Source organism: Sander lucioperca, chromosome 1 (genome assembly GCF_008315115.2).
Source record: "Sander lucioperca isolate FBNREF2018 chromosome 1, SLUC_FBN_1.2, whole genome shotgun sequence".
Taxonomy (NCBI): Eukaryota; Metazoa; Chordata; class Actinopteri; order Perciformes; family Percidae; genus Sander; species Sander lucioperca.
This window is the reverse complement of record NC_050173.1, coordinates 15,771,641-15,785,528: the sequence shown is the minus strand read 5'-3', so window position 1 is coordinate 15,785,528 and position 13,888 is coordinate 15,771,641. Positions and strand designations below refer to the sequence as shown.

At 40.0% G+C, this 13,888-nt stretch overlaps 1 protein-coding gene across 3 annotated transcripts in view; it reads right to left on the bottom strand.

The window, feature by feature from the left end:
* Window positions 1–3,208: 3,208 nt before the first annotated feature.
* Window positions 3,209–13,888, bottom strand: part of LOC116055741 (retinal-specific phospholipid-transporting ATPase ABCA4) — a 37,968-nt gene continuing 27,288 nt past the window's right edge. For all 3 annotated transcript variants that reach the window (XM_035999445.1, XM_035999452.1, XM_035999450.1), the window contains 23 exons: window positions 13,323–13,498; window positions 12,887–13,011; window positions 12,650–12,748; window positions 12,360–12,549; window positions 12,107–12,201; window positions 11,622–11,654; window positions 10,989–11,094; window positions 10,816–10,890; window positions 10,466–10,635; window positions 10,000–10,177; window positions 9,716–9,831; window positions 8,741–8,888; window positions 8,538–8,661; window positions 8,126–8,255; window positions 7,853–7,973; window positions 7,644–7,706; window positions 7,439–7,545; window positions 6,799–6,940; window positions 6,057–6,191; window positions 5,806–5,909; window positions 5,621–5,713; window positions 5,220–5,469; window positions 3,209–4,350 (listed from right to left, as the gene is read on the bottom strand). In XM_035999445.1, coding sequence (XP_035855338.1) covers window positions 4,231–4,350; window positions 5,220–5,469; window positions 5,621–5,713; window positions 5,806–5,909; window positions 6,057–6,191; window positions 6,799–6,940; window positions 7,439–7,545; window positions 7,644–7,706; window positions 7,853–7,973; window positions 8,126–8,255; window positions 8,538–8,661; window positions 8,741–8,888; window positions 9,716–9,831; window positions 10,000–10,177; window positions 10,466–10,635; window positions 10,816–10,890; window positions 10,989–11,094; window positions 11,622–11,654; window positions 12,107–12,201; window positions 12,360–12,549; window positions 12,650–12,748; window positions 12,887–13,011; window positions 13,323–13,498 — 2,900 coding nt within the window. In that variant the 3' untranslated portion in view covers window positions 3,209–4,230. The remainder of the gene's footprint in view (window positions 4,351–5,219; window positions 5,470–5,620; window positions 5,714–5,805; window positions 5,910–6,056; window positions 6,192–6,798; window positions 6,941–7,438; window positions 7,546–7,643; window positions 7,707–7,852; window positions 7,974–8,125; window positions 8,256–8,537; window positions 8,662–8,740; window positions 8,889–9,715; window positions 9,832–9,999; window positions 10,178–10,465; window positions 10,636–10,815; window positions 10,891–10,988; window positions 11,095–11,621; window positions 11,655–12,106; window positions 12,202–12,359; window positions 12,550–12,649; window positions 12,749–12,886; window positions 13,012–13,322; window positions 13,499–13,888) is intronic.

The window sequence follows — 13,888 nt, the reverse complement described above, 5'->3', positions numbered from 1 at the left end:
GGTTGTGATTAGGAAGACTGTGACCACGAAATATGCTTCCCATTGAAATACATTACTTTACATCTTCGTTCTGGCCACCACGAAAAAACCGAGAAAAACGCCCCCGTGAACACGAATCAATAGATTAAATAACGTGACCATTTGGCGAACTGCCGTGAGACTGGGTTGGCCAATCTTAATTTCTCATGATAACATTACTAATGCCTGTTTATCACTTATCTGCAGTGTGTAAATATATAGTTTTATAGCAATGATAATCCCTATTAAATCATCACAATATCAATAGATTAAGACATTTTCTTAAAAATACTGATCAAAAACAGGTGATCAGTTAGACTGTTAGTCGGACAGACACATAGCTTTATGCCTTACACATACCTGGTGGTCACTGATCAGTTGTTCTTGGCTCTCCCCCATGTACTCAGTCAGACATCTCAGAATCACCTCCCGTCTTTTCTCCACAGAGGCAGATAGATCCTATCACAAATTAAAACCTGTTCAAAATTCACCGCCTGATGACACCAGCACAACTCACACCTGTACTACTACCACTATTTTTTCAACTGCAGTATTAGAGACTTAGCATTCTTTAAAGCTGTAGTTCTTAACTCAGGCTACTTTATCAGGCTATATTTATTCGTGATTCCAGGATTTCTCCCTTCCACGATAACACTCTAGGCGCTGTGCCTGTGTTTTAGTAGCTGAATGAAAAGAAAAAACTATGCCAAGTTCTCCAACACAGCTTTGACGGTCTAATATTTGGTTGATTTATTCTGTGTCAGATTTATTATGAATTACTTCTAGGCTCGAGTACTTGTGATATCTACAGGTAACGTTTAATATAATACACAGTAAGAAAGGAAAGGACATTTCTACGTTCTAGCTGAGGTGTACACAGTACCGCTGCAGTACTTGTTTGTTTTACTTTATTTATAATAGAGCTTTCTGAAATGTCTGTAAAATATCAACGGAGGAGAGAAAGAGGCGTGACCGCAAAGGACAGCAAAACGCTTAGCGTCCTGAATAGGCGTCAACATTATCATGGTTTTTATAATTCATTGGTACAACCTTATTTATGTACATTTATTCAGTGTGACTTCCAAAATACCTTACATTGGGAGATTTTTTTTCACAGTGTATACTGATTTGTTTATGTAATGTAGCCTACTTTTCTCTTTTTTCACTCTATTTTTTTCCTTCGTGTATGATGTCCGTTTTTATGCTACATTTTGTATATTATGTTATTAATGTTAGCTGCTTCGTTTCAGTGTGGAAATGGTTAACAAAACTTGAACTTCAACAATCACATCTGTGTTAATCGTTACCTAACAGCTAACGTTAGCTGTTGTAATTAGCTTGATTTATGGTTCTTAGCGTTTTTTGTCTGGAAGGTTTTATCAAACCGTTACTGCAACACACCACGTTACTGCTTAGATGCTAAATAAAAGAAGCGAGATGGCAGATACAATGTAGCTAGCTAACATTAGAGCACGAGTTGATAAAACTCTTATATACTGTCTATGTAAAATTCAAGGCTGAAACGTTAGCAAAGGCATACATTAGCCAGCATATCTGTAGCCTGTCTTTATTGAATCTCAGTTAAATCGGCTCGGCTTAGCCTTTATTGAATCTCTTCGCTTCGGGTGTCTGTTTACAGTTAACGTTAGCGTTAGGATGCGTTAAACACGGTGACAGCCCCGACTGTCGAACTTACAGGACCTCCGAGCAGCTAACTTAGCTTGCCATGCATGCAGGTCCGTTACGTTAGCTAACGTTAACTGCCGAAGAGGACCGAATCATCGGTTTAGCACAAATTCAACAATCATTCAGCAATATTTCGGCTAAAATTGCTTAACTTACCGTTTAACCAGCATCCGTTGTGTTCTGCAGCGCCGACGGTATGAAGTTACGTACCGTAAACGTTTTCAAGCAAGCTGCTGGTACCTGTTGCCCACGTGTCCGCCCAGATCAAACAGACACTTCAGACCCATCAGAGAGAAAGTGATGACTACTTGTTTTGTATAACCTTTCGTGTATACAGCAATCACAGACATAACTACTCACATAGATTGTGTATGTTAACTCACTTTTATAACACTTCACGTACACAATAATCACATAGTAATAACTACTCAAATAAACTTTGATAGTTTTATTTAAAATATATTGTTGTGTATGTACTGACACATTGTAAGTAAAGGCAATGTATATTGATATTTTTTAAGATAAAACAGATAAAATAAATTAGATCACAACTATTTTAAATATATTAAACCTACATGGTCGGTGTAGCACTTATTACAGTGCACACAGCTCTCTCTGCATGGCTATGTTCAGAAGGTTGTGGCGTCCGCTGACTTGAGTGAGTGCAAGAGTGAAGATAATTACCTCCATCATGTTTTTTTTTAATCCTCCATGTCGTCTTTGGTTACTAGCAACTGCGTGGAGGAGGAGTAGGGGCGCGTGCGCGTTCACGGAAGGCTGTATCATGTGGGCGCGGCGTTAGTGTTGTTGTCATTACTTAGAATTCCTCATGGGGGCGACATAAACTATGCACTATAGCTTTAAATAGCTGGGGGCATTTTAATTGTCTGTCCAGTTTCAACATGTGTTTTAGTTTCTTCCTAGGATGTGACGTTGTGATATGAAGTCAGTAATGAGATTACATACATCTTCATTGCTGTCATATTCTCTATGCTGTGTTAACCCCGGTTACACATTATCATTGGAGAGTTTTGATATTCAGGATGTGACTACAAGTTGAAAATGGCACCTTAGCATTTAAGCAACCCTTATTTAAACCAGCCCACACACACACACCATGAATGCTTACAACACTAATAAACTGAAAGAAGTAAAACATACTCTAGCTTATAATGAAGTGCTTGTGGAAACTAGAATTTAAGATGTCATGGCATCTATTTGAGAGTGCAACATCCCTTTTAAGCTCTCAGGAGGAAAGCTGATAAAGCAGACATTTAATTATGCTAATATTAGGCTTCTTCACCGTATATCTCTACTGTTTTCTTCAGAGAAATGGAAACTATACTGTAGAAGTGTAACTTCTGGCATTAATGTGTAGAGGGCTTATCAGGTAGTCAGTGATAATCTCAGATTTCTCAGTTTTGTATAAATATGAATGTGAGTAATGTCAAGCAATGTAAATTTAAAACAAATCAAACAGGTTGTCTGGGGGGGGGGCGGGAGATCCACATCGTAAGGAAAAATGTAACTTTATTTGACATGATGCCCTTCTCAGAAACATCATTTTTGTGACATTGATTTCCTCTAATGACACCAGGTGCTGGTGAAGTGCAGACAGTTTACCAAAGATGAACATATATGTGATAAAGCGCAAAAATTGGCTGGCATAAAAATATCACGATGTCGAAATGAATTCCATAGCACCGTGAGGATTTCATGAAAATCATGAGCTGTATTGCACTAGCAGAACATCTTAAAAATTGTGATGCTTGAACTAAAGCTGCGTCAATAAAGTGCTGAGGCTATGCTTCTCTGAGTGCTTATTTCACATATCTAAAGAAGGCAAAAAAAAAAGATGATCTCGCTTGGCATCTGAAGCAAAAAAAAAATACACAGGACCTATACTTTCATCACATTCCCATTACAACTTGATACTGAACTTTTTTGACATGTCATCAATCAAAGTCATGGTCCTTGTCATAAATCTCAAGCTCTGTTTCATTTAACTTGCAAGGCCTAGAAGGTGAGCAGAGCGTGGAACATATAGCAGGCACAGAAATGCTCCACACTTTCCAAAACCAAAGTCCACTAACCCTGTTCACTGAAAAAGCAAAGTATTGCTGTCAAACATAACATGTCATGTCCTATTTAAGGGGCTGCCTCCTTTACAAACTGCATTTCAAGCTAACGCCACATAATGGCTCAACAAGCACTGCCCAGTTCCAAAGACTCCTCCAAATGACGATGAGAAAGACAGACTTCTTTGCTTAAGTATGGAGAAAACAATTTGATTCATCTTCTGCAACAGTCGCTTGTCTCTACCAGACTAGGGGCAGGATGCCATGATGACACTGTAGAGAATCTTCTGTAGACTGGGTCATTTGAAGAGGAGGTTGGAGGTCTCCTGACTACCTTTCAGTTCTCCACACACACACATCCATAGGGTGCATTCTTTGGACACGGTGGCCCCTAAAATGAAAACTAAAGACTTTCTTCTGTCTTCCAGTTGAGCTCATTGAGGTAAGTTCACTTCTTCAAAGACTTGAAGAGTGCAGCTTCAATATATCGCTGTGCCCCAGCAGCTTTTGGATGCAACACAATGGTGTCATCCTCTCTTGACTGCTGCTTAGCGAAATTCACAAACACCTACAGGGTACAGAAATACATAGACACATCAGCATCAACCTATTGTCCTCTGAGTCAAACTGTCATGACTTTAAAAAAGGTGATAATCAATGCAAGGCAGTGGACATAAGAGAATAAAATAATGTAGCAAGATTTGTTTGAACCATCAGGTGGACGGATTAAATATGAGGAAATCTTAATATCTGATGAATAGTCAGCAATACGCACACCACTTGCTTGGTCTCCTTTGTGGTGCAGGGAATTAAATCCCCCAAAAATCCATTTAAAAAAATCCATTTTCTTTCTTTTTTTAAAAGAAATCTTAACATCTATCAAGTAAAATCTCTGAAAAGAAAGATGTGAAATATAATGCGAGCAGCTCTGTGTTTCATCTAAAGACCACCTTTTTTCTATTATATTACTATGTGTTTTTATGTTCCTTGCCTTTGTGATTCATTGTGATTTAGTGTGATTATTATTAGGTATCAATAGGTTTTGAAGTATTAATTTGACCTGTGAAGCACTTTGTAACTCTGCTTGTGATAAGTGCTATATAAATAAACTTATACTTAATATACTTTCCTTACTTACTTTCAGCTGAACGCTAACGTCAGCATGCTGTCATGCTCTCAATTACATTGGTAAAATGCTGATGTTTGCATGTACAATGTATACCAGGTTCACCACCTTAGTTTAATGTGTTAGCATGCTAACATTTGCTAACAAGCACTAAACACAAGATACAACCGAGGCCAAGTGTCATTAGTTTGGGATAAAAACCAAAGTATTGGACCTTTTAAAAAACTTGGCCTGATGATGGCGCTAGATGAAAAGTGGTTGGGAGTCTCTACCAAATTTTAAAAATTTAAAATGGTCCTATGCTTATTTACCTGGTCAAGAGTGGTCTGGGACACTGAGTAGTCCTCTATGTTGAGCTTGTCTTTGTTAACCAGGACCATTTGAAAGATCCTAGCCAGGGAGGACGAGGAGATCTTGTACTGTAGAGTGTTGTAGTGTTTCTCGGACTGGATGCAGCCAGGGAAGGTGCTCTCCATGAAGGCTTCCGCAGGGTTCAGATCTACGGCAGAACCGGGCTTAGCTGTCCTGATCTTCATGGTCACCACGTAGCCATCACCAAACCTAGGTTCACATTGATGTAAGACAAAAGAAACAAATCAAAGATCAGCAATTGCGTAGAATACTAATGAGATTGGATTTCTTTTCATTGTTGCAAGAAAATGTGTATATTTGAAATTTGATATGATATGGGATGAAATTAAAAATGACAAACTTGTATTTGAGATGCTGAATGGTTCCCAAACACTTAAAGGATCCATTAACCATAATTGCTAAGCGGGTACACAGCGCCTCACATTCCTCCATACTGTAAAGGCAGATGGCAAAATCAGAATTAAAATCTGTGCTCATAAATATGCATGCACTCATACAGTGGAACACCCACACCAGATAGTTTACCTGTGTGAGGTGAGGACCACTGCTCGTCTGTCCTGGATAACACTCATGATGGAGTTCCACAGGAAGCGTCTAGAGAGAGGGTCCATACCTGTAGTGGGCTCATCCTAAGACACAGTAATAACAACAAATACATAAAAATACACACAGAAACATCTTGCATCTCCTCTATCACCTAACCATGCTCGTATAACTGCGCTCCCCATCCTAAACCTCTAATCCAAACCAAGCAGTGCCGTTAGTGTTGGTCTCACCAGCAGCACCAGTGCAGGGCAGCCTATCATGGCGATGGCTGTGGAGAGTTTCCTCTTGTTACCTCCACTGTATGTCCCAGCACTTTGGCCTGCATACTCTGACAGACCCAGCTTCTGGATGGCCCACTCTGCAACCTGAGCACAAGGAGGATATTGTAAGTGCCTCATGTCACAATGCAGTCAAACTTCAGTAAAGTAAAGCTGTACACTTGATACAGGAAAAAAAAATGGGGCAGATTGAAATGACAAAATGTACACTTTGTAGTTTCCAAATGTGCAGGGTTTCTAACTGAACTTGTTTCATTCTTTGAACAACAGTTCTACATTAAGACTAGCTGTTTGTAGTAGCTGATTACTGGTATTTTTTTATTGGTATTTGCATTTGGTAAAGGAAGGAGCAAGCTTGCCAAACATCTGAATGTCAATCAACTGTGGATCTGTTTCTACATTATTGAAATCATATTGCGGCTTTTTTTCTCCTCAGTGCTTACAGTGAAAGGATGTGCTACTTTATTCTGCATGCAATTCAAATAAAAAGTATCACTTTTTCATTCATCTTCGTTTTTACTTCAACTTCCCACGCCCGATGATTAATAAGTTAGGCTTGTGTTCATTTTAGACATAAACATTATATATATTATGTAAGATAAACTGATTATTTTTTTTATTATTTTACAGTGCTGCTTACAACTGAAATGTCCAGTTTAAAATTATTTATTTCCTGGCAAAAGATGCAGCTCACCCGGCTGATCTCAGGCTCCGGAACTCCACGGAGGCGAGCGTAGAGGTGCAGATGTTCTCTACCTGTCAGCAGCTCATCTATGGCATCAAACTGTGGGCAGTATCCCATGTTCTGGTGGACGTCCAGGATGTTGGTTAAAATGCTGAAGATTTAGGGGAAAACACTTGAAGTAAACAATAGGGGTGTGAATCTTCACTGGTGTCACGATTCGATTATGATTATCCTGTCTACCATTCGAATCGATTCAATATCACGATGCATCACGATGCGTCACCTCCTCAATATTGCTACACATGGTTTTCATCAACAAATTCAAGCATTCAGATATACGTGAACTCCCCTTTTTCATTGTATCTGCTCTTAAAAAAGACACTTCCTGAATGTAGCGGAGTCTGAGCACAGCAGACAAAAGGCAAAAACAAAAAAGTAAAAATTAACAAGTAACATCATTAGGCACTAATCGATTATGGTCGGTCACCGCATCGATGCAGAATTATCCAGGTCCACATCGCGATGCATTGATGCAATGATTAATTTCAACATCCTTAGTAAACAACACGAATGCTGACTACAAGCCTCAAAATGTATGTCACATTCCATATTGGTTAATTCCTGTTTGTAAAAACAATATATTACCAACCTGTGACCAGCGACTGAGGCCTCTCCTGAGGTGACGTCAATGTCTCCAGTCAACATCTTAAACGTTGTGGTCTTCCCTGCTCCATTCACCCCCAGTAGACCAAAACACTGCCGAGGATCAGATAAAAAAAAAAAAAAACATGACAGTGACCAGAATGCTTCATCTTTGGAGTAAATTGCATCGGATTAGATTTAACCACACAAACCTCTCCAGGTGATATTGCAACACAGATTCGGTCCACTGCAGGGATGATTGTTCCTTTGTATGTCTGGGAAGCGAGACGGGAACAAAATAAGGACAAAAATTGAAGTATATTTTTGAGTTTTAAATCTTTTTTGAACATCAATTTTAGCATGTCGTCCATTGTCCGTGACCTGATCATATTTTGGAAACTTTTGGAAAAAAATGTCTCACCTTGGACAGGTCTCGTATGCATAATATGTCATTTGTTTTTTCACTCTGATAGAGTCGCTCTCTTTCCTCTGCCACATCTACATCTTCTCCCAAAATAGGAGGCTTTGGGCAATCTGATATCCTGCCAGTGGAAAAATCAACAACTCAGTAAATCAACTTTCCGTCAATCTACGCACCAGTCACATCACATTTATCTGGAGGAAAACATTTTACAGCATCCCTGCATTTTATGAAACCAATTTCGCTTTCTAATTCAAGCTCTACTACACTTACCAGTGATCCAGGAAAAAGCGATACTGGAATAGAATGTTAAGGATGAAATAGACAAATCCTTCAGCAGCCATGCAGAATAGATTCTTTCCAATAAAGTCCCAGTTATAGGGGTCTGGGCTGTAGTCCTCGCCTGAGGAAAATATATAAACACAACACACCTTTCCATCACACTTTAACACTTTAAAAATGTGTTTTCCCTCGACTCCGTTGCAGAGCGTTTGGTGCACAAGGGGGGGTTCTGAGTGTGTTAGAACTCTGCAGTTGGCTCGTGCCTTTATGGCACATGTAAGCTATCCGATTTCTGATGTGTTGAAATGGTGGATGACAGTTGGAGGTTTTCATTGCTTTCACTGCAAGTATTTACTTGCTGGACCATGAGGTACTGTATATATGAGCAGTTGTGTGTAATTACCAAAGCGAGCGTAGGTATCAGTCACAGCCTGGTGCATGGCCATGTCTATGAGACCTCGGCCCAGGCAGTAATGGGGGAGAACGAGCAGCAGGGTCTTTAACAGCTGGTTGAACTTGTACAGAGCCTGGACAGAAATCCAAATTAGGGTGATATGGAAGATGCATGGGAGATGGGATTTACAGAGACAAGCCATGTGGTCTTACTGTGGTGCCTTCAAAAAGGTCCAGGATGAAGGTGATGGCACTGCTGTTGATGCCGACGAAGAGGTTGATACATGACAAAGAGACGTAGGCTGTGCTGGGAACACTGAATATAAAGGACATGGGGTACATCATGGGTATCACAGACCAGCTAAGAGAGAAAAAGAAAAGAGAGAGATCAAAAAAGCATCAGTTAAGCACAAGGAATGTCACAATCTAAAGACAGAGACCTGTGATTCCCTACGTGATATACAATGATATACTAGACAGACACTTAGTTTTTGCAAACCAGCTGTTGATGAGTTTGCATGTGCAGTGTAAAATGATATATTTTATAGAATATATTCCACTGCTGATATTTTGACAGCCATAGCCACTCGGCTGGGTGTGTCAGTAGCTAGCATGAGCTGTGGAGTTAACCTGACCCGCAGGAGTGTAACAACAATCTGGTGATGACAGTTGCTCACATTTAGGCTGGATGATGAAAGATAACTGCTAAGGGAGGCATCTGAAAATCTACCCATGTTTCAGGTGTTAGAAGAAAGTCAAAATTAATCAAGACAGGCACACAACTGATCATTGTTGGAACAGAACGAAAGAGGGTAACACATCCTGTATTATTCCCCGATGTTAAAAACCAGCCAGTTGTTTTGGAATCAATTCAAGTATTAGGCTTTAAATTTCATTTTAAGGGAGAAATAATTTGTTTTTGGTTTTGTCAATATTTCACAAAAACACAGACAAAGTAAAAAACAGGGGAATATGCTGAAGCTTACAGATATTTAATTAAGTTGGTTTTCTACACAACAAGAATGTTTAAATCCTGAATATTGGTACAATATGTATAATATAATATATAAGTCATTGGCAGAGTCAATTCAAAAGCAAGGCTCTGCTACTTTTTTAGTTTGGCCCTCATTTTACATCATTTGTTGTTGTAACAAATATAGTTAAAGCTTAAAAAGGACAGAAACTTACCCATAAAGCATAAGCAGGGAAATAAGTGGTTGGAGGTTGGTTGGTGAGGTGAAGCACTTCTTATCAAAAAAGATGAAAATTTCCACAACCATCGCTGCACTGATGGAGTAGTTCAACTGGAGAAACAACAATAAAAACAATAAGGGCTGGTGAGTGTCTACAAAGCTATGTCATGAGCAAAAGCAGAAAAGCCTATTGAAGTTCTTATAAACATTATTATTACATGCCGTTAACTTTAATGATAATTGCCAGGTATATCTTGTAAGGTAATAGGGTCACTGTACCATGTCCCAGAGGAAGTTGGCCATCCAGTAGACCAATGGACTGACACCACTGACAAACTGCAGGTGTTTGGCCTGAGTGACTCTCTCCTGGATTAAATAGAGGATGAAGCTGGCTGGAACGAAGGACATGGCAAAGATGACACAGATGGCCACCACTGCATCCACTGAGGTGGTCAGGCTGGGAAAAAGACAGAGGGAAAATATCAGAGACTCTTTAAAAAACTGACTTTATCACCAAAAGCAGTTTCTTCAGCTCTAATACTTCTTAGAAACTCCTTACTTTTCTTACTGGGGTATTTCTTTAAACTAATCACAACTGTCATGGGCAGCGCTAAGCCCCTGATGCAGCAATGGTGCCCTTGCAAAATAGATAGCGGAGGGGAAGGATGTCCCTCCCCTCCGCTATCTATTTTGCAACGGCAGGCTTTATCCCAGCACTGCACATCTGGTCAGCCAGACTACTCACACAGTGATCTCAGAGAGCTGTTCTTTGGTGAGATTCAGAGGATGGTTGATGGCAGTTATTCCATATTCATCCAGGTTAGCTCCTTTGGGCAGGTTTGCACGGAGGATGGCATTGTTGGCCACATTCATGAAAGAAACCACAGCATGCCAGCCCTTATTGTTGTACCACACCTGTCAAAAGACAGTCAATGATGTACATTGAGTACTGCTGATTTATAGGCTAATGTTGATTGATAACATAGATGTGTCATCTATAAACTACAGCAGTCTATCACATTGTGTTATACAATGAGGCTGGTGGATCACAGTGATGAAGGCTTCATCCTGCTGGTGAAGCTTTACTGGACTGACCTTGACATTGTTTTGAGTCTCCATGTACCTGAGGAACGTCCCCATGTCCTTCAGCGTTTGTTTGGAGCATTTTCCCTGCAACCGAAGACATTTGAGGCCCAATTACAAAAGAAATCACAGAAGAGCAAAGTGATGAGCACACACAAACACCATTTTGAGTTTTAAAGCCATACCCCAGTAACATTGAGCAGTCGTCCCAGCTGTGCTGCTAGATCCTGGATGGTCTTCGGCTGCAGCTCTAAAACAGGAAGCTGTCCTCCCACTGATATGCCTCCATACCTGGACACCACAGAGAGAAAACCCCTGCTGACATCTGCAAAGCTTTACTGTACAGGGGTGCAAACTCATCAGGGGTAAAAAAGGTGACAAAGACGATGCGGGAAGAATGTTTTTAAATATCAGCATTAAAATGTGGATTTAGAGTTGATTTTATGATGAGGATGTAGGGAGAATTTCACCCTAGAATTAATGTAATAATTAATTAACTATTGCTACAAATGTAAGGGGGACATCAGTTCAGGGTACTTTCAAAAATAAATAAACTCATTGGATCAACACGAATCACACAAATGACTTATTTTGGATTCGAAAAAGAGATTTTCACTGAAATGTGACAATTTTGCACCCCTGCTGTAACTCCAGCTACTGCAGTCCAAAACTGTACCACACCATTACAACCACTGGAGGGAGAACTGCACCACTACACATTATACATGTAATATATATAAAAAATACATATAAGATAGCCCTTTTTGGACCCAACAGTGGACTGACAATGAAGCAGTTGGATACAAATTTAAAATTACCTTTGTTCATTCACCCAATATTTGCTCTTCAAGCTGAAAGAGATTAACATTTCAACTTTAGAAAATACTTTAGACACTCACGTTTCAATAGCTTCTTACAGTGTTGCACTTTTACATACATATATATATATGTATATATATATATATATATATATATATATATATATGTATAAGAGTACTATACATTCTTTGTTATACAAACACATCTCGAATAAACCTTTGATGTAATAAAATTACAGTTTTTCCTTTTGTGTGCAACTACAATATATTTCAGTATTTTTTACCAAGAGTATTTTTAGTTTTGGTCTAATTTGATACAAAGTACAGCTTATTACGTCATATTAATGTTTGTTAACACAAAGGTTAAGATCAATGTAGAGGGGAGAAACTATAATACATTGATTCTATTAGTTACAGTTACTTCAGTTTTTGCTTTTTGGAATAACAAAGTTTTTCTTTTTCAATTGGTGTGAAGGTTCTTATACCTGGTACTAATGAGAGTGGGGTAGGTCTTCACCAGGTAGTCAGAGATGTTCCTGCCTGTCAGGTCCAGGAGAACATCTCCTGTTGACTGGATCCTCTAATGCACAAAAGAACACATTCAATATGAGAAACTCATCAGCAGTGGCAGACCACTAAATGTATGCCATTTCAGTTGAATAAGTGGAAGTGATACAGAAGTCAGTGCACAATACACAATAGTGTGTGCTGAAGGAATCTAGTGACCCAAGCAGCTACCTGTGGAGGTGGCAGGCCTCCAGCTCCAGCGGGACATACAGGGAGCATGCTGAGTTTCCTGGGTGTGCTGCACTGACAGTCTGGAGACGGCCTGAGGGAGTTCCATTCTGGGCCGGCCAGCATATCTATCAGGACAGGGTTAACCAGGGGCATCTCCCACTCCGTGGTGATGTTGTTACATGGAAAGTCTCTACCAGTGGGAGAAATTGACCCATGTAGTCAAACAAAACAGCACAGAAGGCAGGCTGGGGGGGGGGACAAAATGGTTTAAATCTGTGTAGGTGACTCACTCCAGTGGTTCATCCGCCATGCAACGAGTCCCAAAGCCAGGCTTGTCTAACAGCACCTCACCAAAGTATCGCATCGGAGCATCCATAGGACGCTCATTACTGCAATGGACAAAATCACAAAATGTAACTAGAGACATTTTAGCTATTTTAGCCAAATTCAATAGTGACGTTTTGCACTGATCTCATTCCTCATATCAGCTAGATAGTGCTTGTTCACTGTGTGTCCATTATACCAACCTGAAGAAGGTGTACTGTCTGCCATACATCCAGGGACTGAGAGTCAGACTTGGATACTCTCCAAAAGGTGGAACGATCAGAGTGAAGGTCAGTGCCAGGAAAACAAAACTGGCAGGCAGCACAATCTACCAAACACAGAAGCACAACTGCCACTTAAAAACCAGACAAAATGTATACACTGATGAGGATCAAGGCCATGGTCTGTCTTGGAAATTCAACTCTAAAATTCAGACAGCCAAACTGAGACAAGCACCTCTGCTGATTCACTGTTACCAGCCTAGTTTTCATAGCTTTATCTTATTCTTATATCTTATACATACAAGTAAATCCACAACACACAATATAGCAACACTTAAAATGCAAAAAAATAAAATGCTATTAAGATTACTGACAGTGCTGCAGTGGATTATGGTTTGATACATTATAGCATGGTTACCTGGGCAAAGAAGTCTTTGTAGGAGCGCGTCGTGTGATGCAACCTCTTGATCAGCAGAGCGAAGAACTGTTTGATGGTCAGACACAGGCCTCTAACCTGGTAGGATCCCCTGCCTGCACTGCCTTCTGGGACATCACACGGGCCCTGGCCATTAGTGTGCAAAGCCCCATCTGTCCCTGGAATACAGAGCTCATGTCAAGCTGCACAGACTGACTTGCACATGCAGTGTACATGCTAGATTAAAGAGGCCAGCCAGCAAGCCATGTTTAGTCTTCTGTGAGCGGTGATCAAAAAGCTATCCGCAGTGCTCTACTTGCCTCAGGGATGTAGTTCATCATCATAACATGTTTGTGCCAGTGAAAGCTCTGAATCGAGTATATATGTATGATAAATACATCAGCTCATTACATCTCACTAGTCAAAAAGCCCAAGCCAAAGCTCTCTGCATTACACTGTTGTCAGGAAAAACACTTTTTCCCAAAACATGTTTTCAAGAATAGATTAAATGTGAGGGCATTGCCCAACATGTCTAACTATTCAGCAAATTTCTCAGTTGACTTCACATA